Below are 27421 nucleotides of genomic sequence, written 5' to 3'. Positions count from 1 at the left end.
CTTTTGTCTATATTTTTGGTTACACTGTAGTTCTTTGTTTTCTTATGTATTTTCCTATATCAGGTTATTAGCTTGGTGTAGAATGCCTTTGGCCATTAACCAATGTCCACCTAGCATCCTGAATAGATTTGGTATATGGTAGCTATCCTATTAATATTTGGTGAATGCCTGTTTACTTCTTTATTTTTGTATCCCCTATCGGGTCTATTTAAAACATTGAGAGTGAGCACCCATGAACTTGTTGAAGTGACAGTCTTGCCCTATGCTTTCTGACTGGTGTTCCTGAGAACTATTTTTTATTCCTCTCTGTATTCATAGAGATAGCTATATTCTAGCCTCTTTTGCAGAAAGCACAGCATGAGATAAGAATGAGCATCAGTGTTCACAGGAGGATTTTGGGGGTGAGCAGAGGACTCTAGCAAGATTAACATCTCAATAAGAATATCTCTTAGTAAAATAATTTGGGGTCCAGTTTGGGGCATTCTTGGGAAGAACAGAGCTATTTTACTGATTCAATGAAATCTATTTATTTGGAATATTTTAAATAGGGAAAAAAAAGAAATAAATTATTTCCAGTCCTTGTCTTTTAGAAACTCAGACTAAAATATTTATGAGAGAAATTTCTACAGTACCTGAGTCATACTTCAAAACAATGCCAGGGTAGTTTTAGTGGGTGACAGTGTCGATGAAACAAGATGGGCCACAGGTTGATAATTGTTGAATCTGCAAAATAGGTACACAAGGGTGGTTGTTCTGTTCTGTCTACTTTTGTATTTATTTGAAATATTCCCTAATAGTGACTAGAATTTTTAGCCACATAGCATAGGCTTTGGAATTCAGCAGGTGTGGTTTTAAACTGGCTCTGTTACTTATTATCTGTGTGACCTTGGACAGGTGGCTCAACCTCTTTCAGTTTGCTTGTGTCCCTTGTGAAACAGAGATATTATTTTGCAGAGTTCTTCTGAGAATTCAAATACATACACATACATATATTACGCCTATACACACACATATATCTCTCTGCACATACATATACATATATTATGCGTATACACATGCCTATATATATCTACAACTGTTAAGTTCTGGTCTAACCAGTCCATGGAAACAAACCAGGTTTGTTTAGAGAAACAGACTGTTCATATTTAGAGAAAAGACAAATCTCAGTGCTCTGTCCTCACTTGCTGATGAATAGGAAGCTCTTTTTGTTTCATGAGGTCAACATGAAACAAAAGAACATTTGTTTTTCCAAGAACCTATGTTGATGCCTGGGCTTCCCTGGTGGCTCAAACGGTAAAGAATCTGCCTGCAATACAAGAGACCCGGGTTTGATCCCTGGGTCAGGATCATCTCCTGGAGAAGGAAATGACAACCCACTCCAGTATTCTTGCCTGGAGAACTCCATGGACAGAGGAGCCTGGCAGGCTACAGTCCAAGGGGTCGCAAAGAGTCGTATACGACTGAGCAACTAACCCTTTCATACTGATGCCTACCAGTATATCCCAATGTCCTTCTGACCTCACCAACCAGTGGGTCCCAGGGAAAGGCACTTCACCTCCTGAGAGATTGTTGGAGAAGGCAGGTGGTTTCACCACTCCCATCCCTGTAGTCCTTTCTGTTTGCTGTCTCCACTGGCCACAGGCCCTGCCTGCTCCACTGCTGACCTCCTCAGAACACTGTGTCTGGACTTCTGGTAATCTCCTTACCCTGCTCAGTGGGGAGAAGTCTCTCCCTTCTTGTTCCAGAACTTTAAGGATCCTACTGTAGTGTCGGGTGGACTGCTTGTGACTTAGTCATTGAAATTATCCTTTGCTTTTCAAGACAAATGGATAATCCAGCAGTGCTGCGTGATAGTACAGTCTCCCACTGAGTTGATTCTTGCTGCTCTTTTCCGTAGCTAGATCTAGCAGTTTATTTGGTCCAACTTTCTCCATTCTTCCTCACTCCTGACAACTTCTATTTCTCTCAGGCCTAGGTTGTCTCTCCTTATAATCTGTCTTTCTTTCCTTATTCACTGCTCCCACCCCTGAGTCTGAACAGCAACCAAAGGATTTCTGGGCCTTTGCAAAACTGCATTCATGATTAGGTACCTGTGTGTGTCCCCCAACACTCCAAGAATTAAGATGCTTCATGAAAATCCTGGGACATCCCTGGTGGTCCAGTGGTTAAGACTCCACCTTACTACTTCAAGGGGTTGCAGGTTCAATCCCTGGTCAGGAAACTAAGATCCTGCATGCCGTGTAGTATGACCAGAAAAATTTGGGGGGAGCTTCCCAGGTGGTGCCGGTGGTAAAAAACCAGTCCATCAATGCAGGAGATGTAAGAGATGAGGGTTCGATTCCTGGGTTGGGAAGATCCCCTGGAGGAGGCATGGCAACTCACTCTAGTATTCTTGCCTGGAGAATCCCATGGACAGAGGAAACTGGTGGGCTACTACAGTCCATGGGGTCGAAAAGAGTCAAACATGACTGAAGAGACTTAGCACCATGAAATGAAACTGACTCTCCCCTCTACCTACCTGAGTCTTAGATTTTACCTCAACAAGACTCTTTATAACATATTAAAGTACCTGGTTCATAGTAAACACTCGGGAAATAGCAGCTATCACCCAAAATCAAGATTATCAATAGCATGAAGCTCAGAGGATATAGGTTAAAGGATATGAAGATGAATTTTTGTTTTCCATTTGACTGTTATACACACAAAAAAAGTATACCGTAAATATTAAGTGCTTTGCTATCCCTTTGAGGTCTCCTTCATGTAATTACATGTTTTTTCCATCACTAGAAAAGGGTGATTTATGAGGCAAAGTACAAAATCCATTTAAAAATATCTCAGATTTTCTGGCCATTGTCTGTCCTGTTCTCTCAAGCTATGTGTGGGTGCAGCTTTAATAACCTTGGAGAATAAATAACATTGCCAGTTGCAAAATTGGAACATGTAGAAGTTGGCTGATAACTATATTACAGATGAACCTCGAAGTGGTGGGTGTGTCCTGTAGGTCTCAAGGTGTGGTGTCCTTTGAGTTAGAAACTGCGGGGAAAAAAAAAAAACTTGTGAAGGCATTTAGTTTTATTTAGGTTACAGCAGTTATAATCTTTTGACATTCAATTTTACATTCTTTTCTTTCTAGAAGATTGAAACTTTGACTCTAAGTCAAGGGCATTTTTTTTTAAGTTAGAATGAAATAAGTCTATACAGACTCCCTTTGTTCAGTTTTTTTTTTCTCAGAAAATCATATTTACTTGAGTAGTGTCAATTGTCTAAAATGGATCTAAAAGTGAAAGTTACCTTGGTAACATGAATGTTTCTTAGTGAAAGGGTTTTTGATCATAAAAATCTATGGGTAAAATAGCATTTCATCTAAAAGAGTAACCCTGGAAGATTATCTAGGCCTATTAATTGCCCTTACTGATACTGATAGAGCTTCTTGGTGGCTCAGATGGTAAAGAACATGCCTGCAATGAAGGAGACTGGAGTTTGATCCCTGGGTTGGGAAGATCCCTGGAGAAGGGAATGGCTAGCCTCTCCAGTATTCTTGCCTGGAGAATTCCATGGACAGAGGAGCCTGGTGGGCTAAAGTCCATGAGGTGGCAAAGAGTCAGACATGATTGAGCAACTAACACTTTCACTTTACTTTCAATATCTTAGAAGCTATTTCTTCATATTTTTGAACTGGATATTAAAATAATGCTGCTGTATGTATGTGAGAAAGCTGAAGTGAGAGGGGGTGAGTGTGTGTGTCTTGCATTTGCTGACCCAGCCCGTGGGAGACTATCTCGCTTTGTTCCATAAGTACGTTGGCTACCCCACCCTTACCCTACATTAGACTTTTACTGTCAAAAGCAAATGGGCTGCACCACAGATTCTCATGTAAATGTTATGCAGGTTCCTATTTGAATGGCTTGAACAGGAAGAACATGCTTCCTGCTCTAGGCTGTCAGCATGTGTTAGACTCATTAATGTGAGCCAATCTTGTGCTGTAAGTAAGTCTCTCTCTTCTGAACTTTCTCTTTCTTGCATTTAGTCAGTTTCTTGATTTTCCTTGGTTTTAAGATATATCCAGTAAATTATCTTTTTTTATAATCTGTCTAGATCCTGCAGTTGTTGTGTGTGTTAGGTTCTCCTGTGGGCTCAGTAAACTGGTTTGAATAGGGGCGCCTTTTGAAACTGGAAGAAAAGAGCATAATTGTAGAAAGTGTTTGCTGAGTTATTTTTCATCCCCTATTTCACACACACAGACAGCCTGAGGGGCTATATCTCCAACTTTCATGAACTATTAACTCTAAATTTGGAAAAATAAAAATCTCCTTCTTTTATCTGGCTCTTCTTCTAAGGAGGAAAAAATGTTAGCTGAATATATGAAAATCTAGGATTGAGGTATGTTGTGTATTAGGTTGTTTTTTTGATCAGTGAGATGTATAATGATTCATGAATTGGGACTAATATCCAGTAATATCCAATATCTTTTCAACAGAACAATGCAGTAATGTATGTCTACTAAATACATAATGTTTATCCAAAACCACAGAATTGTTACTTAATCAATAAATATTTTATGTTTACCAGTTTCATGTATAAAAATTAGGATGAAAAAAGGGCTTTACACAGAGCATTATGACAGATGAGACTCATTTTTAATATAATGTATTTTTTCTGTACTTATTATTTTGATTTTAAATAGAATTTTTAGAAAAAAAATTTATAGAAATAATGTTTTCTCTCTCCTTTAATATTGGAAATCAGTTTAATTCTATAGAAAATAGCTGCATTCTCTTTCATATCTCTTAAATTCAAATATAAGGTTTCATGTCTGATTGGTATAAAAAGGAATTTTTCCTGACAAACTTAGGTTTTTAGTTAGTACAGTATAATTATTGCATATATTATTATTATTTATAACACAGTAATAAGTGCTATTTCAAATCACATATAATAATAGATTTCTATGTTATGAAGTGTTAAATGGGCCTGATTTATTATTATTATTATTATTAAGGACTCAATGCTCATTGATTTTTATGGAGGATACTCAATGAAAATGAAGAATGTCTAATTTTTTCCTATTTTACAGCTTCATTTTTTTACATATGTATTGGTAGATAGTTAAATAAGCATATAATAATTACTAGTACAATATATTTAAATATCTCAAGGACAGAGCCAATATTATTTAGCTACCAGTGGCATATAAGATGTAATTTCTCTTCAAAATTTAATGCACATATTTTTCTACTCTGTTCTGTGCATTCCTCTATGCAACACTGCTTATAATTTATGAAGTATTTGTTTTGCATATTTGTCTTTTTGACTGGCCTATGAGTTCCTCTGGGACAAGGACTGTGTTTCTGGTCTCTTTCAGGCTTTCAGTTTTGTGCCAGAAGCAACGCAAGGCTGTTTCTGGCACAAACTAGGCCTTTGCTGAAAGTTGTTGAATTAAACTGGTGCCACAAGGGACTTCAGTCACATATAGTCTGACACAAAGATGTTTAAAGCAGGGACAAGATGAAATAAAAGAGAAGATTGCCTAACATTTACATATACAAGTTGTTGTTATTATTGTTCAGTCACTAAATTGTGTCCCACTCTTTGCGACCCCATGGACTGCAGCACGCCAGGCGTCCCTGTCCTTCACTATCTCCCAGAGTTTGCCCAAACTCATGTCCACTGAGTCAGTGATGTGATTCAACCATCTCATCCTCTGTCACCCCCTTCTCCTCCTGCCTTCAGTCTTTCCCAGTGTCAGGGGGTTAGGTATAAATTCTTACTGTGCAGGTTTGATTGTGGAGTTTTCTTAACATTTGAGGTGAACATTTTGGAAGTTTATATTCAAGTCATTTATCAGTCAAAGATGATCGATGGCAAGTCTCTGCGTCTCCAATAGCCTTAGGGTGTTTCAGAGACAGTTCTGTTTACAATGAAGAGGACACTATATTTAGTCTGATTGTTCAGACAGTTTAGAGGCTGGCACTACCATTCTGAATGCTCCTGGGAAATTACTTTATTCATTGGCTTTACTTTCCTCACCTGAAATAAGTAAAAAATTTTTTTCTCATTAAAATCTATTGCATAAGGTTGTGGAGTGAGTTGAGACGGTATATAAAAGGGATTAATAAATTGTAGTATGCTGTACAGATGTAAGCTATTGTTTTTTGTACTGGATAACTATATATTCAGCAAACTCTCGTTAAACCTTTACCTTTCTGTGAAGTCAATCTTTTCTTGGATAGATTCTCAATATGGTATATGGTATATGGTATACAGCAGGCCTCTATTGAAACCTATTATATGTTATGACACCTAATGAGAAGTTCTGTGTTTGATTATGGAAATTTAAATATCTTTATTTTTGCATTGTCTGTGCAGATTTTGGATATGTCCAAGTGATTTCAGTTTTAATTTATTAAATTCTTATTTGTTTTCCTAAATAAATCAAATCATAATAAAATATATTTATTAGTAGAACTTTTTATTAAAGAGGAACCCGTGTTCCCACTGTATTTTTTGAAAGAGAATAAGTGAATCTGGGGCTTCCCAGGTGGCTCAGTGGTAAAGCATCTGCCTGCCAAGCAGAACATATGGGCTTGATCCCTGGGTTGAGAACATCCCCTGGAGAAGGAAATAGTTATCCACTCCAGTATTCTTGTCTGGGAAACCCCAAGGACAGAGGAGCCTGGCAGGATACAGTCCATGGGGTTGCAGAGTTGGACATGACTTAGTGACTAAATAACAACAGCAAAAAGTGAATCTATGTTCCCACTGCTTTTTTTTTTTTTGAAAGAGAATCAGTAAACCTAATCTCCTAAAGTTCCCTCCAAACTAGGAACTCGATGGAGATTACAAAGCTCAAATGAGACTTTCAAATACTTACCCTGGCAGACTGGGACCACAAATTTTTTTGGGGGGGTAGGGGGACCACAATTGTGTTAAAGCTCTTTTTGAGCCCCAAATAAGAGGAGCTGACATAGATATAATCCCTCAGAACTTTGAGACTTGGATAAACTTTAAATGTATTATGGATCTATCTAGAAAATTGAGAACCATTTTTAAATCAACAGGTCAAAAGTTTTAGGTTGAGTAACAGTTCCATAAATAGAAATGTTGTTTCATGCCCACCTAGAATGCCCACCTAGTTCTGTTTAAAGAAAATTTAAGTTCATGATAGAAACTCTGTCTGCCCTTTAAGATTAGAATTTGTTTTGCCCAAGAATTTATATTTTATTTGAATATTGGACTTGTAAGTATAGTTAAAATTGGACTTTTTTTTTGAAAGTACAGCTTTGAGTAAGTATGTATATCCATCTGCCCTATAGCATCACATTCCCATATCCTCTCCAAAAGAGCAAAGCAAATATGGGTTCATTTAAAACTGTATGAAAATATTTGCTTAACACAACCTCTCTGGAATGGAAAATGTCAAATTGTTAAACTTATTTCTCTCTCTCTCTTTCTCTCTCTTTTTTTCCCTTAAGGAGAATGGTGTTGAATACTTATGTTCTGAGAGCCAGCCCCAATCCAGGTTTGCCTATTTGTTTGTGTGTGAATTTGGACGCATGTTCCATAATTTCTAAGAGAATTCTTTGGACCCAACACTCCAAAAATATTACTTCTACTTTTTTGACAGGGAATATTCTACCCTACCATCTCCTGGTCACACTTCATCCACAGAAAGTACTGTAACTTCAAGTGGTAAGTAGATTAGAAAAGATATAAAAATAAGACTGTTAGTCTGTTATATTGAAAATGGATAACCAACAAGGACCTGCTGAACAGTGCATGGAGCTCTGCTCAATGTTTTGTGCCAGCCTGGATGGAAGCGAGGTTTTGGGGAGAATGGATACCTGTATATGCATGGCTGAGTTCCTTTGCTGTCCATCTGAAACTATCACAACATGGTTAATCGGCTATACCCCAGTTCAAAATGAAAAGTTTAAAGTTTGGGGAAAAAATAAATAAATATGAGGAAACAGAAAAAAACTGAGGATATTCTACGAAAGATCCCATAAGCAGAAAGCTGTACTCTATTTCAATAAATGCTATATTATTTAACACCTCCTTTAAAAAATTAGAATGTTAATATTATAACCATAAGCTTGGATATCTTGTGATCTCCTGAGGTGTATACAAGTGAAAAGGACATAAGCAAATAATCTTTTGCATAGTATTCATGCTGTTAGTTTCTTCCTGTTGATAGATTCTGGATCAGAAATTTTGCATATGGCTTCTGGTGACCTTGACTGTAAACCACTCTGTGAGAAAGAGGAAGATAAAAGATCAGCTTCTGCTGTGACCAAGATCCAAGGTAAGCTGTTGAAGGGTTCAAGCACAGTTTCCATTCTAAAACACGAAACAAACCTGGAAGCTAGCGGAGTAACTATCGTCAGTGGCTGAGTAATATTGTCTTATAAAAGAATTTTGAAGACAGAGTCTGAAGAAAAGAACTCTAAGAGGTGACCATGGCCTTCATATATGACAATGTTACCAACTTTTTCCCAAGTCTATATTTAGAATAAAACTTACAATGTATTTTAATAGGATTTAAATATCTTCTTATGGCCAAAATTTATTGGACACACCTGAGTCTCAGCTGTGATGCAGTTGTGAAATCACTTACTTAGGAAATTCTCAGAATCCTCATTAGAATTTACTGGGTTAAAAGGATGGACCAGGACTTCTCTGGTTGTCCAGTGACTAAGACTCCGTGCTTACACTGCAGGGGCCATGGTTCATTCCCCGGTGGGGGAATTCAGATCCTGTGTGCTATGTAGCATGGTCAAAAAAATTTTATTTATTTATTTATTTTTTAATTTTATTTTATTTTTAAACTTTACATAATTGTATTAGTTTTGCCAAATATCAAAATGAATCTGCCACAGGTATACATGTGTTCCCCATCCTGAACCCTCCTCCCTCCTCCCTCCCCATACCATCCCTCTGGGTCGTCCCAGTGCACTAGCCCCAAGCATCCAGTATCGTGCATCGAACCTGGACTGGCAGCTCATTTAAAAATAAAATAAAAACTGGATATTAAAAGAAAAGAGGATGGACCAATTAGTGATGGTCCACTCAGGAGGCAGTAATTAACTAGACAATGCTCAGTCGTGTCCGACTCTTTGCGACCCCATGGACTGTAGGGACTGGAGTCAGTTGCCATGCCATGTCCATGGGATTTTCCAGGCAATAGTACTGGAGTGGATTGCCATTTTCTTCTCCAAGGGATCCTCCCAACCCAGGGATAGAACCTGGGTCTCCTGCATCATAGACAGACACTTCACTGTCTGAGCCACCAGGGAAGTCCTAGACAATGCATTAGATCCTCCTTTTCTGCCATTTGAGTCTGAAAATAAAGAGGTTATTCTCAACCGTTCCCTGTTAGGCATCACTACAGTTGATACCCTTGGGAAATGTAGACTCCCATTTCTACCTAAAGTGTCAATTAAGGAAAATTCATCAAAAGTTAAATTGTCAATTAAATTTGAGATATAGGTGCTAAGTTAAAGGAGCTGTAAAATTGTAGAAATGGAATCCATTCCTTCATTTAACTAAAGAATATCTTTACATTCTATCTCACACCAAATAAGAAAACTTTTAATTAAAACTACACCAGGATACCATTTTTTACCTATCATGTAGACAAAGATAGAACAATTTGTTTGCACACTTCTGATAAGATTGTTGGAAGAAAAAGAATTTCTTGTCCATTGCTGCAAGGAATGTAAATTATTATAATTAGTATGGAGAGGAATTTGCCAATATCTACCCAAAATTTAAATGTACGTCAGTTCAGTTCAGTTCAGTTGCTCAGTCGTGTCCCACTCTTTGCAACCCCATGTACTGCAGCACGCCAGGCCTCCGTGTCCATTGCCAACTCCTGGAGTTTACTCAAACTCATATCCATTCAGTCGGTGATGCAATCCAACCATCTCACCCTCTGTTTCCCCCTTCTCCTTCTGCCTTCAATCTTTCCCAGCATCAGGGTCTTTTCCAACAAGTCAGCTCTTCCCATCAGGTGGCCAAAGTATTGGAGTTTCAGCTTCAGCATCAGCCCTTCCAATGAATATTCAGGACTGATTTCCTTTAGGATGGGCTGGTTGATCTCCTTGCTGTCCAAGGGACTCTCAAGAGTCTTCTCCAACACCACAGTTCAAAAGCATCAATTCTTCAGCACTCAGCTTTCTTTATAGTCCAACTCTCATCCATACATGACTACTGGAAAAACCATAGCTTTGACTAGATGGACGTTTGTTGGCAAAGTCATGTCTCTGCTTTTTGATATGCTGTCTAGGTTGGTCATAAATGTATGTATCCCATGATAAAATAATTGGTTTCTGGGAATTTATCCTGTAGATCTAAGTACACACATACTATATGACATATATGGAAGTTGATTTATTGCAGCATTGTTTATAATAACAAATAATGGAAACAAGTTAACTATCAGTAGAAGACTAACATATTTTGGCATGTCCAAGTAATGGAATACGAATATGCATTTGTAAAACATACAGAAGGGAACGTTTTTCTTGGAAGAATATCAAAGAACTATTGTTTCTTAGGGAAAAGCACTAGAGTACAAAGCCCTATGTATTGCATGTAAATATTTGTGAAAAAATAGAAAAAGGTTTTTGTACATATAATACATATATAAAATATCTCTACAAAGCTAGACAGAAATTAGTAACATTGTCTATGAGTCAGGAAACTGGCTTTCTGGTGGGCATGATGGGAGAGAAAATTTTCACTGATAAACATCTTATACTTTTGATTTATGGACCATATGAATCTACTATCAGTCTCAAAATTTTTTTAAATATAAATTTTCCACAGGGAAGATTTTTATGTCTTTGAAGATAGTGGTTACCATTTCGTTCTTATTTCCATATAAATTTTAAAAATTGAGTACATCCTTTAGTTATTCTGTTTTCTTGAAAAGAAAGAAACAAAATCTAACTATTGCTGCTGACCTTTGTGTCTGGACTGAACTAAATTTGTACTGTAATGTGCTTGATAATGTGAAGAGGAAAATCATTATCAAGTACTGCTGCTGCTGCTGCTGCTGCTGCTAAGTCACTTCAGTCGTGTCCAACTCTGTGCGACCCCATAGACGGCAGCCCACCAGGCTCCCCCATCCCTGGGATTCTCCAGGCAAGAACACTGGAGTGGGTTGCCATTTCTTCCTCCAATGCATGAAAGTGAAAAGTGAAAGTGAAGTCGCTCAGTCGTGTCCGACTCTTAGCGTCCCCATGGACTGCAGCCTACCAGGCTCCTCCATCCATGGGATTTTCCAGGCAAGAGTACTGGAGTGGGGTGCCATTGCCTTCTCCATTATCAAGTACATTACAGTACAAATAAATACAGGGAAATTACAAAAAGGAATGGCATAAATTAAAAGTGCATCTCTTTATCTTAGTTTGATGACATTTTGCTTAGAAAGATACTATGTTTTGGAAGGATATCATACTTCGTCATCAGCCCTATGTATTGCATATAATTTTTTAAAACATGTTTGTCAAGCTATTAAAAAAAGCTAGCTACCCTGGTAAGGGAAGAGCCAGCTTAGCTGGCTCAGTGGTAGAGAATCTACCTGCCAGCGCAGGAGATGCAGGTTCAGTCCCCGGATCAGGAAGATCCCCCTGGAGAAGGAAACGGCAATTCACTCCGGCAGACTGGCGGGCTACAGACCATGGAGGAGCAAACTAGTTGGGCAGGATTTAGTGACTAAGCAACAACAACTAAGTAATTGTTCATCCTTCTTTCATTCTGTTTCTATAATTATACTAGTAGTGTGTTTGATTAAAAAAGCAGCATCAGCCTTAAAAAGTAGTTAAAAACCCTATTATTTGAAGGCCATACAAGTATTTGTATGGCACAAGCATTTGTATTCACACTTTTAATTTATGCCATTCCTTTTTGTAATTTCCCTGTATCTATTTGTACTGTAATGTACTTGATAATGATTTATACAAATATTCATTTGTTAAGAAATTTTGCATGGCTGGCTTCTTTGGGAACACATATTAAACCCTTTGCCACGTAGGTGTCTGCCCACATTGCTACCCTCAGTATTTCTTCCTCTTTTCCTTGTAACCCTCCTCGCCCCACAGTGTTTGGTGTGTTTCCTCCTTCTTACAGGCGGAAGTCCAGCTCCTGAAAACATTGAACTGCAAGGCTCTGTGAGTGGAGAAAAAAGCATGTTGATTCAGGTAATATATACGTGTTAACAATAAAAGTAATGATACATTACAATGGTAGAACTGGCCCTTTGAGTTTGCAAAATACTCTTAAAAGCATTATTTCAATTTATCCTTTCAAAATATTATGAGGTTCATAGAATTTAGTTATAGCAATATTTTATAGATGAAGAAGTTGAGGCCAGAGCATCCAGGGTCACACAGTAGAGTCAGAGGTAGGACCTCCTGACTCCACACTGGTTTTTCTTTCATTCATTCTTGCATTTGTTCACTCATTTATCCATTAAAGGTCTACTGGAAACAAGCTAAATATCTATCTCTAAAGTCCTCTTACATAAATGAATGCATTAATAAATAAGGCTAAATAAAAGTGATACCTATCTTAAAGATATTCTGTAATTAAGGGAAGAAACATACAATTACTCAGTAATTAAACTGTAGTTAAACTAACATTGTTTTAGTTCGGCCTATTTGATTATAAGAAACAGAGACTCATGTAACTATTAATAACCCAGGTTGAGAGAAGGTTGTGACATGTATACATTTGAAATAATGAGATAAAAATTTTATGCTAAAGGGAGTAGAGTAATTGGATATGTGGTTTGGAATAATTCTTTGTAATATAAATTATACCTAAAGTGTAGTGTTAGCTAGCAGACATGCCCAAAATAGTTGCCTCTTATTAAAAAATGGACAGAGGAAAATTCAAATCCTCTAGTCCTTCATAGTCGGAGAAGGCAATGGCACTCCACTCCAGTACTCTTGCCTGGAAAATCCCATGGCCGGAGCAGCCTGGTAGGCCACAGTCCATGGGGTCACTAAGAGTCGGACACGACTGAGCGACTTCACTGTCACTTTTCACTTTCATACATTGGAGAAGGAAATGGCAACCCACTCCAGTGTTCTTGCCTGGAGAATCCCAGGGACAGGGGAGCCTGGTAGACTGCTGTCTATGGAGTCACACAGCCAGATGTGACTGAAGCAACTTAGCAGCAGCAGCAGCAGCAGTCTTTCACAGTAGTCTTTCAAGAAAACATTTTTTTTTTCTCATTTCAAAAAGAAAAAGAAAAAACCTAAATAATGGATTAGAAAATGTAGTAATGGAAGTACGGGACTGGTTAGAATGCTATTGGAATAATTCGGGCAAGATATGAAGATAGTATGAATTTAGTGATAATGAAAAAAAATGAGACTTATTTGAGAGATATTTATGGAATAACATTCACAGTACATAGTGACTGATAATTAGGGGCCTGGGAAAAGGTACATACTCAGGTTTACAGCTTAACCTACAGAATGAGTAGAACAACATGAGAGAGGGAAAGAGTAAGAAGAATTTGTGGGGTAAATTTAATTAATTTGAGATAAGTTTCAGGTTGATATGTGATATCATCAACAGCCTGTAAAGAGATTTTATAGATAAGCTATATACCCATATTCGTAAACTCATCAATGGGACTTTGGGGACAGAGATATATTTGTGAGTTATCAGCAAAAAACCAAGCATGTGGATGAGATTTCCCAAGAAAGGAGGGCAGGCAGAGAGAGAGAACAGAGGATAATGGACTCTTGATTCCAGTGTCAAATAAGAGGAGGCCAGTGGCAAAGGGGACGGAGAAGGAGCTATTGTAGTGATTGGTGGACATAAGGAAAGGGAAGCCAAGGGCTGAAAAACCTTCAAGAAGGGGATTCTAGATCATTTTAGATGCTACAGTGAGCTTAAGTAAGATACCGACTGAAAAGTATTCATTGGGGTTGGCAGTAGGGAGGTCACTGATAACTGGGGAGGGCACGTTCCTAGGAGTGTTGGGTGCAGGGGCAGAGTAGTTCACAGATCACAATGGGAGATGAAGAACTGGAACAACTCTTCAACAGTGTCCAACAGCTGCCAGCTCTTCCCAGAAGAAGCATAGCCAGGAAGCACAGAAGAAGAGGAAAATGACATCACTGGAAGACATCATAGGATTAAGAGAGGATTAAAAAAAATTAATTGATACAAATGATCCAGTGTTTTACTTGCATTATTGCATTTGTTATATTTTATCAAAATCTTAGTTTCAATTGTCCAAAAATGATGTGATGTGGTATCCAGGGCCCTACGAAGGAAATCTGTCTTGGCCAAAATAAGGAAATATGGAAAAATTTTGAGAATGTTGAATAATAATTATCCGAAAATAATTGTAACTTATAGCTTCTCCTTTAGATTTCCCCAGGCAGTGGAGTACAACTGCTATTGTGGTGATTCTTGTTGCATAGATGCCTTTGTGGGACAGTTGGTCAGTGACCTTAGAGTATATTCAGATGCAGTAAAAGCCAAACAGCACAATATTTTTTTTGAAGTATAATTGCTTTACAATGTTCTGTTAGTTTCTGCTGTACAATGAAGTGAATCAGCTGTATACATACATAGATCCCTTCCCTCGTAGACCCCCCTCCCACTCCTTCCCCATCCCACCTCCTAGGTCATCACAGAGCACTGAGTTAAGCTCCCTATGTTATACAGCAGATTCCTTCCACTGTCTAGTTTACACATGGTACTGTATATATGTCAGTCCTAATCTCCCAAGTCGTCCCACTCTCCCCTTCTACCCCTGTATCCACATGTCCATTCCCTACATCTGAGTCTCATTTTAGCAGTTATTTTGTCAAAATTTCCCCAACAACCCATTTGGAATGCTGCGTGTGAAAGTCCTAGATTACCGCCCCCTTTTCATTCATTCAGTCCTGCCTCTCCCTCAAGCTCCAACTTGTTCTTTGCCTGCAGAGACATTCCATGCTTCTCAAGCCATATGTCTCTCTCCTCCCTTTGCAAAGCATATATTTGTATCTCATTTGGCAGGCACTTAATCCTAGTCTTCTTTGTGGTAATTGGTATCACATTTGCAGCTTTTCAGGTATTTCTGTTTTTTTTTTATGCCTCAACTAGACTGGAAACCCCCCTGGAGCCAGTCCTCTTTTCTTAATCCCTAACACAGTTCATGGCATACTTTGTTTTTGAACAGGGTAGGGCAGGAGAGGACAGGAAGCCAAGAAATGATTGCATATGAAGGATTTCCACTCTATGTACAGCAATAAAATCTCCTTATGTTTTTAGGAAGCCAAAAAGGATCCAGAAACAATAGATGAGCACAGGAAAGAATGTGCTGCAGGAGGTAAGGAATGTTCTCTTCCAACTCCCCACATTAACTTTTATTCCCTGCTGGTAGGTTTTAAGGGAGAGATCTTTCTCAGTAAAGATATGGCAAGCCAACTCTTTGTGACCCCATGGACTTGAGCCTATGAGGCTCTGTCCATGGGATTCTTCAGACAAGAATACTGGAGTGGGTTGCCATTTTCTTCTCCAGGGGATCTTCCTGACCCAGGGACTGAACCTGAGTCTCCTGCATTGCAGGCAGATTCTTTACCATCTGAGCCACCTAGGAAGCCCCCTATAACTCTGCATCTGTAGATAAGACCAGCCAAATAGAACTAACTTTGATTCAATTTGTATCATTTTCAGAATGCCATATTTACATTGCATTGCCTGTTAAGCCTAAAGGTCTGGTAATAACTAGTGCCCCATTGTGAACTAAAAGCTGTGCCAGTGTTGGGACTTCCCTGATGATCAGTGGCCAAAACTCCACACTCCCAGTGCAGAGGGCCTGGGTTCAATTCCTGGTCAGAGAACTAGATCCCACATGGCACAGCTAAGAGTTTACATGCCTCAACTAAACATACTGCATGCCTTAAGGAAGGCCGAAGATCCTGTGTGCCACCACTAATACCCCAGTAGCCAAATAAATAATGTTTAAAAAAAATGCCAGTGTTAGTAGTGAACTCTCAGCAGCTCTAATCTAAGATTGTTTTTTATTGTCCCATCTAAAAGCAAATAAGCCAGTATTTAAAGAATGAGTGTTAATTTGCTTCTCTCCCCGTCTTCCTATTAGGATGGAATAGTGGATAGAGTTCTGCCTTTGGAAATCAAACACTATGCTCAGTCACTCTTACTTGCTGTGACTTCAGAAAGTTGTTTAACCTGAGTCTTAATTTCCTCATTTGCAAAGTGGAAATGATGAGTAAAAAACAATGTGTTGGTGGTTTAGTTGGTAAGTTGTGTCCGACTCTTGCAACCCCATGGACTGTAGCCCACCAGGCTCCTCTGTCCATGGGATTCTCCAGGCAAGAATACTGGAGTGGTTTGCCATTTCCCTGGTAGCTCAGCTGGTAAAGAACCTGCCTGCAATGCAGGAGACCCCTGTTTGATTCCTGGGTCAGGAAGATCCTCTTTAGAAGAGATAGGCTACCCACTCCAGTATTCTTGGGCTTCCCTGGTGGCTCAGCTGGTAAAGAATCTGCCTGCAATGCGGCAGAGCTGGGTTCAATCCCTGGGTTGAGAAGTTACCCTGGAAAAGGGAATAACTACCCACTCCAGTATTCTGGCCTGGAGAATTCCATGGACAAGTATAGTCCATGGGGTCACAAAGAGTCGGACATGACTGAGCAACTTTCACTTTCACTTTCAAAAATCAATGTGCCCTTTATGAATAGACTGTGCTAAGTACTAGGCAAAATTCTTTATGTGCATAATTCCATTTAGTTCTCCCCAATGCCTGTTTGAAATAGGTAAGCTGTGATTCAGTTTCATAGCCTATAAACTGTAGGTAAGAAGGGAACCTACCACAGAAGGCTGGATGTGAGGATTGAGTAAATGATATAAAAAGCACTTAGAAAAGTGCCTGATGAAAGTTCTCATAAAAACTACTATAGAAAAATAGAAAAATCATCCTTATTTTGTGGATGGTTTGATGAAGTTGTGCCAAAAAAAAAACAACAACAAAAAACCACCAGGCCATCCAACATCGAAAGATTACTGCTAATTGTAAAAAACCCAGACATCTCAAGTTAATGAATTTAGCACTTTTCTGTGCATGGGAAGATATAAGAGTCTGAACTTATTACAATCATTCCTTTGATATTCACCTTAACTGTCTAGGGCCTATGTCCTGCTTTTCTCCATCTTAAATCCCTGATGGCTTGATGACAACAACATCTTTTGTTTACTGAAAGGACAGGTGACATTCTTTGTCCACAAAAGCTAGGATTTAAACTAGGTTTTTTCAACTCTAAATCTAACGCTCTTAATAACTAATATTGTGTTCTTTGCAAAATAGTGAAGAGTATCATTAATACGTGTAAAGAGTCTTGTTCTGGGACTGGCCTATAATAAACCTGTGGGAAATGATTGGGATATCATATTTATACTGGCCACCTAATGCGAACAACTGACTCATTGGAAAAGACCTGATGCTGGGAAAGATTGAAGGAAAGAGGAGAAAGGGATGATAGAGGATGAGATGGTTAGATAACATCATTGACTCAGTGGACATGAGTTTGAGCAAACTCAAGGAGAGAGTGAAGAATAGGGAAGCCTGGAGTGCTGCAGTCCATGGGGTTGCAACAAGTCAGACATGACTTAGCCAGTGAACAACAACAACAACAATCATGTTTATTCTTGCTGTTATTGTTACTATTATTATTATTATTATATTATTAATATTATTACTACTAGAATCATTACTCTTCATGTTGTTGCTGCTTTTAAACCCTTGATCTGTAGGAGGACCAGGGTACCAGAGGAAGGTATGCATTTAACCATGGAATTAAATTAAATAAACATTCAAATACAGGAAGAACAAACTGGGCTGTCCCATGATTCTGAGACATCTTCAGGTTTCAAAGACTATTCATATGCTGAAATGTGAGCCAACAATTTTAACATCATCATAATCCCCAAAGCATAACGTAGCACAACATTATCTTATATTAATATTTAAGCAGATATATTATTAGCTGAGGGACATCCCAGGTGGGTCAGTGGTAAAGGATCTTCCTGCCAATGCAGGAGACAAAGAATCAATCCCTGGGTTGGCAAGATCCCCTGGGGGAGGAAATGTCTACCCACTCCAGTGTTCTTGCCTGGAGAATCCCATGGACAGAGAAGCCTGGTGGGCTGCAGTCCATAGGATCACAAAGAGTCGGACATGACTGAGCGACTGAGCATGCATGCACGCATTATTAGCTGGCAAGCTTCTCAGACATGTGTCAATGAAATGCCTTTGTTTGATAACAACGTTTGGTTGAATGTGCCCTTAGCTGTTAATCCTTTTTAACCAAATACTGTTCTACTGTCTTTAATAGGTGCTGCTCTTTCCTCTCTTCCTGTGAAGTCGGTTAACTTTAGACAAAGTGACAAGTAAGTTCTTACTCTTACAGCATGCTCACATTTTTTGCATTTCTGTTGAACTATGTTTGAATAAGTTCTTTCTCTTATTCTCTAGCACTTCTGCTAATGAGAAGGAGGTAGAGGTAAGTTTCAAGCAAATATTTTTTCTTTAATAAAGAAAAAGTGTTTCAGAATCACTTGCCTATAGTCCCTGTATGCTTTTTCATAAGCTGTCCTACCTGTGTTGTCTTTTGGCTTGGCCATGACAAAGTACAGGTAAAGCTCATGCATGCCAGCATTATGTCACTGGGAGGAGAAAGATATGCTTCAGTGTAATTTGGTATTAAGCTGACATATTTGACAACATCCAACGTTCTTCCCTCACCTTCACATTATTTTGACAATAGGCCGAATTTCTCAGATTATCTTTGGGATTTAAATGCGACTGGTTCACCTTGGAGAAAAGAGTGAAGCTTGAAGAAAGATCCCGTGACTTGGCCGAAGAAAATTTGAAGAAAGAAATCGCTAACTGTTTAAAACTGTTAGAGGTAAGAACCCTAACATTTGGGAACTATAGGTTTGTTAAGTTTTCAAAGCTTCATGAGTTTATTTGTATAACTAAAACTATCACGAGGTACCAAACCCTGTCTGATTCAAATGTGAATTAAATAGGAGGTAAGAAGTCCCAATCAAGCTAAGATAAAAGGTTGACCAATAGAAGGATGTAAGCAGTAAAACAAACAAATGTGCTTTAAAGCAGTTATGTGAATCTTCTGCCATCTCTCTAGAGCTTCAAATAGATTTCAGGTAGAAGAATAAGCAGAAAACAATTTTAAGCTTCAAAGAAGATAATCCAAAGACCATTTCCGTTGATTTAACTGAGAAAAAAGGATGGTGACTGATTTCAGTCTTGTTAGATAATGGGCAGACCCTTCTGGAAGGTACACAGAAATGTAATAGCTACTATTCTTCTATTTTGTGAAGTCACCATAAATAACAGATGGGGTGGAAAACTAAAATGGTTAGTTTTTGAAAAAGAAAAATAAAACATGTTCTGTTTTTATTGTGGTTTGAAAAACACATGATGTAAAATTTACCATAATAACAACTTTAAGTGTACATTAGTAGTGTTGAGTATATTCACATTGTTATGAAACAGAGCTTCAGAACTTTCTCATCTACTTACTGAAACTCTATGTCCATTGAACGACTCCCCCTTTCTCCTTCTCTCAGCCCCTGGTAATCACCATTCTATTTTCTGTGTCTGTGAATCTGACTACTTTAGATAGCTTATGTAAGTAGAATCATACAGTATTTGTCTTTTTGTAACTGGCTTATTTTTCTTTTTTTTTTTTCTAATTTTATTTTATTTTTAAACTTTACATAATTGTATTAGTTTTGCCAAATATCAAAATGAATCCACCACAGGTATACATGTGTTCCCCATCCTGAACCCTCCTCCCTCCTCCCTCCCCATACCATCCCTCTGGGTCGTCCCAGTGCACTAGCCCCAAGCATCCAGTATCGTGCATCGAACCTGGACTGGCAACTCGTTTCTTACATGATATTTTACATGTTTCAATGCCATTCTCCCAAATCTTCCCACCCTCTCCCTCTCCCACAGAGTCCATAAGACTGTTCTATACATCAGTGTCTCTTTTGCTGTCTCGTACACTGGGTTATTGTTACCATCTTTCTAAATTCCATATATATGCGTTAGTATACTGTATTTATGTTTTTCCTTCTGGCTTACTTCACTCTGTATAATAGGCTCCAGTTTCATCCACCTCATTAGAACTGATTCAAATGAATTCTTTTTAACGGCTGAGTAATACTCCATTGTGTATATGTACCACAGCTTTCTTATCCATTCATCTGCTGATGGACATCTAGGTTGCTTCCGTGTCCTGGCTATTATAAACAGTGCTGCGATGAACATTGGGGTACACGTGTCTCTTTCCCTTCTGGTTTCCTCAGTGTGTATGCCCAGCAGTGGGATTGCTGGATCATAAGGCAGTTCTATTTCCAGTTTTTGAAGGAATCTCCACACTGTTCTCCATAGTGGCTGTACTAGTTTGCATTCCCACCAACAGTGTAAGAGGGTTCCCTTTTCTCCACACCCTCTCCAGCATTTATTATTTGTAGACTTTTGGATCGCAGCCATTCTGACTGGTGTGAAATGGTACCTCATAGTGGTTTTGATTTGCATTTCTCTGATAATGAGTGATGTTGAGCATCTTTTCATGTGTTTGTTAGCCATCTGTATGTCTTCTTTGGAGAAATGTCTATTTAGTTCTTTGGCCCATTTTTTGATTGGGTCATTTATTTTTCTGGAGTTGAGCTGTAGGAGTTGCTTGTATATTTTTGAGATTAGTTGTTTGTCGGTTGCTTCATTTGCTATTATTTTCTCCCATTCTGAAGGCTGTCTTTTCACCTTGCTAATAGTTTCCTTTGATGTGCAGAAGCTTTTAAGGTTAATTAGGTCCCATTTGCTTATTTTTGCTTTTATTTCCAATATTCTGGGAGGTGGGTCATAGAGGATCCTGCTGTGATGTATGTCGGAGAGTGTTTTGCCTATGTTCTCCTCTAGGAGTTTTATAGTTTCTGGTCTTACGTTTAGATCTTTAATCCATTTTGAGTTTATTTTTGTGTATGGTGTTAGAAAGTGGTCTAGTTTCATTCTTTTACAAGTGGTTGACCAGATTTCCCAGCACCACTTGTTAAAGAGATTGTCTAATAATGAGAAAACAGAAAGAGAAATTAAGGAAACAATTCCATTCACCATTGCAACGGAAAGAATAAAATACTTAGGAATATATCTACCTAAAGAAACTAAAGACCTATATATAGAAAACTATAAAACACTGGTGAAAGAAATCAAAGAGGACACTAATAGATGGAGAAATATACCATGTTCATGGATTGGAAGAATCAATATAGTGAAAATGAGTATACTACCCATGGCTTATTTTTCTTAACGTAATGTCCTCAGAGTTCATCCATGTTGTAGCATGTGGCAGGATTTCCTTCCTTTAAAGCTGAATAAAATATTCCATTGTATGCCTAGACCACATTTTGTTTATCCATTTGTTTATTGATGGACATTTGAGTTGCTTCCACCTCTTGACTGTTGTGAACATTGAACATTTTTGCTATGAATATTGGTGTGCAAATATCTCTTCAAGACCCTGCTTTCAATTCCTTTAGAAATATGCCCAGATGTTGGATTGCTGGATCATATAGAGTTCTATTTCTTAAGTTTTTGAGGAGTCACCATACTGTTTTGCACAGCAGTCACACCATTTTACAGTCCTACTAACAATGTACTAAGGTTCCAATTTCTCTATATCTTAGCCAACATGTTATTTTCTGATTTCTGATAGTAGCTATTCTAATAGGTGCAAGGTGATATCTCACTGTGGTTTTGACTTGCATTTCTGATGATTAGTATTTGAAGCATCTTTCATATGCTTACTGGCCATTTGTGTATCATCTTTGAAGCATGTCTATTCAAGTCCTTTGCCAAAATTAAAGTAATAGATATGATTTGCAAATATTTTCTCCCGTTTTGTGGGTTGCCTCTTCATTCTGTTGATTATGTCCTTTGATGCACAAAAGTTTGTAAGTTTGATGTAGTGCTCTTTGTCTACTTTTGCTTTTCTTGTCTGTGCTTTTGGTATCATATTCAAGAAATCATTGCCAACTCCATTGTCAGGAAGCTTTTCTGCTAGGGTTTCTTCTAGAGTTATCTTCTGGCGTTATATAGTTTGGGGTCTTCAATCCATTTTGGATTGATTTTTGTATATAGTGTAAAATAAGAGTCCAACTTTACCATTTTGCAGTTTTCCAGCATTATTTATTAAAGAGTCTATTCTTTCTCCATTTTGTAGTCTTGGCACCCTTGTCAAAGATCATTTGACCATATGACCATTTGACCACGTACTCTTGCCTGGAAAATCCCAAAGACAGAGGAGCCTGGTGGGCTGCAGTTCATGGGGTCGCTAAGAGTCAGCCACAACTGAGCGACTTCACTTTCACTTTCATGCATTGGAGTAGGAAATGGCAACCCACTCCAATGTTCTTGCCTGGAGAATCCCAGGGACGGGGGAGCCTGGTGGGCTGCCGTCTATGGGGTCGCACAGAGTCAGACATGACTGAAGCGACTTAGCAGCAGCAGCAGCAGCAGGTTTATTTCTGGGCTTGCTATTCTGTTCTATTGGTCTGTCTTTATGCCAATACCATACTGTTTCAGTTACTGTAGCTTTGTAATGTGCTTTGAAACCAAGACGTGGGGTACCTTTAGCTTTGTACTTTTGTTTTCAAAATTGTTTTGCTCTTCACAGTCCTTTGAGATGCCATATGAATTTCAGGATGAATTTTTCTGTTTCTGCAAAAAAAAAAAATTCACTGGAATTTTGATAGAGATTATATTGATTTGTTAATTGATTTGACTAGTATAGACAGTGAGACAAATGGCTTTCCATCAGGAAAGCCATCATCTTAGATCAATGGCACAGGTTTGAGATAAATATTCATAAGGCAATAAAGACCTACTTACCTAACCAGCCTAGGCTCACCTTGTTATCAATGGAAGAGCAAATATAGTGGTCAGAGTCAAATATAATTTGAGTATTTTTCCTACTTTTCTTAAAAGTTCAAACTATGTTCTTCATACAGTGCATTCATTTATAGGAATAATTTCTTTACCACTGCCAATTAATTATATCCCATCCCATTAATTGTAGAAGAAAGATATAAACACACATGAAGGAGTGGCAAATTTGGGAAATTAAAGTGGAAGAGATCAAAATTGTATAACAGATTTTATGAACACCTCCATAGGTCTACTTGATAGCCAATAAAGATCATAATATTTCAGTAGCATTCATTATTTGTCTTTACTGCTGCTTTTCACCTTCCACAGAGATAATAGAGTCATCTGCATTTACAACATAGTCAGCATTAGAATCACTTGCTGAATACTTGGGTTTGATACTTTCTAATACTTTACTTTCTGTGCAGTCTTTAACATCTCTTTGTGAAGATGACAGCCAGGCCCAGGAAATCATTAAGAAGCTGGAGAAGAGTATAACGTTCCTCAGCCAGTGCACAACACGAGTGGCCAGTAGAGCTGAGATGTTGGGAGCCATTAATCAGGTAATTTGTCTCCATTTCTCTAGTTACAATGAAATTACTGAAAGTATTTATTATCTGTAACATTATGGATTGTATTTCTAGGAAAGTACTCTATTTGATCATTTCAGAATATTTTTGGTATTTTGTGTTCTTAAACAATGCAGCAATAAAGATCCTTGTTTATGGATCTTCCCATACTTATTCAGAGAGAAGTAGATTTTTTTTTTCAAAATTTCTTTGTGGGAAGTTCTGGGGAAGATTTTAAGTTTTTGAATCTATACCTAAACAGATGTGTTATATTCATATCTCTAAATAATATGTCTATACAATCACTTTGTGATTTATTTACAGTTTTAGATATTTATTTGTTTCCTACTGTGAAGATGAATATTTAGTTCTTTTATCAGTCTCTCCTCCCTCACACCTAAAGTGTCTTTCACTTTATTGTTGATCTCTCTTCTTTCCTGACCAAGCTTAAATTCCATGGTCAAACACTATATTCACTGTCTTCCATGAACTCTCAACACTTTTATCTCTCTCGTTTTATTCATTTAGAAAATCTACAATCTTGTTTAATACACTTCTTTACCTGCTCATGCCTGTATAGCTGGAAAACCTCACACCCTTATGCTGACTGAGTTCTCTTGAAATTCATCACAAATCTTAAGTGGTCCTTGGGGCTTCCTATCATTCACCCTGCTTCTCTTCTATATATCAATTTCATACTTTCCCTTTCCCCTGAAATCCCCATCCTGTCCTCTCCTACCTTCTCTGTCAAATCAGCTTCCTAATTCAATAGGAAATTTGAGGCAGTCAGAAGGAATCTAACAGAAGCTTTGAACCTACAAGCATCTAAACACTCAACATTGCCTTCCTTCCTAGTACCAAAGATGAGTTTTCTCCTATCCGAGGCTAACCATCCCACCTCTAAGCAAGAGCCCATTCCTTTCAGTTTGCTCAGAATCTGGGCCACAATTCTCCCTACAGTCTTTCCAGTTTTCCCCCACTCTATCAAATCATTCTCATCAGCACATGAATACTTAGATACTTTGTTTTTAAGACAGGAAAAATAACACAAAGCAAACACAAAAAAATCTTTCACTCTTTCTCCTTTGTTACCACCCTGTTTCTCTGTTCCCATTTTTAGCAAATTTCCTCAAAAGAACTGAACTCACTGTTTCCAATTTCTCTCCTCCTGTCATCTCTGAAATTTACTCTAGTCGGCCTTAACCTACTCTTTTTTCTTAACCTCCTAAGGTTAAGCTAAGCTCTTCCTCCTCCTGGAAACACTCTTGACATTTGGCTTCCAGGTACCACAATCCCCTGTTTTTTCCCTCTACATCATGAATCATCATGGACCTTTCCAGACTCCTTTATGGGTCCCACCCTTTCTCCCAGCCTTATTAATCTTAATGGACCCCACAGCTTTACCTTTGCACATCTGATCTCCATCATCACTCAATCCTGGTACTATCCCATCTAATCAACTGATGATTCCCTAATTCACACACTTATCTTAAACATCTGCCATGAGTTTTAGACTAGAATCTGCTACTGTTGACATAGCACTTTGAAGTTTGATAGACAACTTAAACTTAACATGTCCAAAAAGAAACTGCTGATGGAAGGGAAGAAAATATTTGAAGATCATATATCTAATACGGGTCTAGTTTCCAGAATATGGGCTTCCCTGATAGCTCAGTTGGTAAAGAATCTGCCTGCAAAGCAGAAGACCCTGGTTCAATTCCTGGGTCAGGAGGATCTTCTGGAGAAGGGATAAGCTACCCACTCCAGTATTCTTGGGCTTCACTTTGGCTCAGCTGGTAAAGAATCCGCCTGCAATGTGGGATTGGGTTCCCAACCCAATTCCCGGGTTGGGAAGATACCCTGGAGAAGGGAAAGGCTATCCACTCCGGTATTCTGGCCTGGAAAATTCCATGAACAGAAGAGCCTGGTAGACTACAGTCCATGGGGACTCAAAGAGTTGTTCATGACTGAGACTGAGCATACATGCACATACATCCAGAATATGTCAAGAATGCTTTCAACTTAACAACAAAAAGATAAGCAATCCAGTTAAAAATGCAGATAAGACTTGAATAGACATTTCCCTAAAAAAATTATACAAATGGCCAATAAGCACACGAGAAGATGCTTAATTGTTAGCAAATTGAAAATCAAAGCCATAATGATACACCACTTCACACCCACTGCTGCTGCTGCTGCTAAATCGCTTCAGTCATGTCCGACTCTGTACTCTGTCAGCCTACCAGGCTTCACCATCCCTGGGGTTCTCCAGGCAAGAACACTGGAGTGGGTTGCCATTTCCTCCTCCAACGCATGAAAGTGAAAAGTGAAAGTGAAGTCACTCAATCATGTCCGAGTCCTAGCAACCCCATGGACTGCAGCCTACCAGGCTCCTCCGTCCATGGGATTTTCCAGGCAAGAGTAGTGGAGTGGGTTGCAAGGAAAAAGAAAGGAAGGAAGAAGGAAAATAATTAGTGTTGACAAGGATGTGGAGAAATTACAATATTATTTTTTTTATTGGAGGAAAATTGCTTTACAGTGTTGTGTTGGTTTCTGCAGTATTATTGTTGCATTATTAATATAATATTTAGCCACTAAAAGGAATGAAGTGTTGATACATGCTACAATGTAGCTGAATCTAAAAAATTTTATGCTGTAGATGCTAGACATAAAGGTCACATGTTATGTGATTGTGTTTATATATAGTATCTAGAGTGGATAAATCTTTAGGGAAAGGTAGGAGATTGGTGTTTGCTAGCTTCTAGGGGAAGGAGGTGAGTAGGAAGTAACTGCTTCATAAGTATGGGGTTTTATTTTGAGATGATGAAAATGTTTGGGGACTAGATAGAAGTGATGTTTGTATAACATTGTGAATGTACTAAATGTCACTAAATTGTTCACTTAAAAATATTGAATTTTATATTGTGAATTATACACTAGTATAAAAAAAGAAAAAGTACAACAAATATATATTTTGTCAGGTTCCAGTTCAAATAAAACTGTAAATAGATGTTTTTGAGACAGTTAGGGACATTTGAATATGAATTAGATGATATTAAGGTGTTTCTGTTTATGTTGTTAGAAGTGATCATGGTATTATTATTTAAGGACATACACTCCCACTTTTCAGATATTTATTAAAATGTTTAAGAGTTAAATAATATGATCTCTGTCACCTGTACTTTAAAAAATAGAATTCAAACTTTGAGATGAAACTTACACGCCAAAATGTTGACGGGTCTTGAAACTGATTGATGGATATATGTGGATCTATTGTGTACTTTTTGTGTCTGTGGAAATTATCATAATATAAACAATTTTAATTTTAAAAAAGTAGATGAATAATATTAGATCTATATTATCTGTAAATATTATTATGCCCATGTAAGTTCTATTCATAGCATATACAAGTAGTCTTTTACTTGTATATGCTATGAATATACATAGATGTATATTCTATGGAAAATATATTCTAAATGTATATTCTAAAGGAAAAAGATGACTTTTCCTTCTTTGCACAATGTTTATGTTCTTTTTGGAGTTAATAATTTTACTTTACTGTGATTGTTATGCTTAGTTTTCTATTTCAGTTCAGTTCAGTTCAGTCGCTCACTCGTGTCCGATTCTTTGCGATCTTATGAATCGCAGCACGCCAGGCCTCCCTGTCCATCACCAACTCCCGGAGTTCACTAAGACTCACGTCCATCCAGTCAGTGATGCCATCCAGCCATCTCATCCTCTGTCGTCCCCTTCTCCTCCTGCCCCCAATCCCTCCCAGCATCAGAGTCTTTTCCAGTGAGTCAACTCTTCGCATCAGGTGGCCAAAGTATTGGAGTTTCAGCTTCAGCATCATTCCTTCTGAAGA

The 27421-nt window shown here is 38.2% G+C and overlaps 1 protein-coding gene across 1 annotated transcript in view; it reads left to right on the top strand.

The window, feature by feature from the left end:
* Positions 1-27421, top strand: part of IRAG2 (inositol 1,4,5-triphosphate receptor associated 2) — a 100915-nt gene that overhangs the window by 62212 nt on the left and 11282 nt on the right. The window contains exons 24-33 of the mRNA XM_019959920.2: positions 7473-7519; positions 7625-7689; positions 8195-8302; positions 12133-12193; positions 13352-13361; positions 15286-15343; positions 18369-18423; positions 18509-18536; positions 18801-18941; positions 23416-23550. Coding sequence (XP_019815479.2) covers positions 7473-7519; positions 7625-7689; positions 8195-8302; positions 12133-12193; positions 13352-13361; positions 15286-15343; positions 18369-18423; positions 18509-18536; positions 18801-18941; positions 23416-23550 — 708 coding nt within the window. The remainder of the gene's footprint in view (positions 1-7472; positions 7520-7624; positions 7690-8194; positions 8303-12132; positions 12194-13351; positions 13362-15285; positions 15344-18368; positions 18424-18508; positions 18537-18800; positions 18942-23415; positions 23551-27421) is intronic.

This window comes from Bos indicus, chromosome 5 (genome assembly GCF_029378745.1).
Source record: "Bos indicus isolate NIAB-ARS_2022 breed Sahiwal x Tharparkar chromosome 5, NIAB-ARS_B.indTharparkar_mat_pri_1.0, whole genome shotgun sequence".
Classification (NCBI taxonomy): Eukaryota; Metazoa; Chordata; class Mammalia; order Artiodactyla; family Bovidae; genus Bos; species Bos indicus.
The sequence above is the reverse complement of the archived record's forward strand: the minus strand, read 5'-3'. Positions and strand labels throughout refer to the sequence as shown.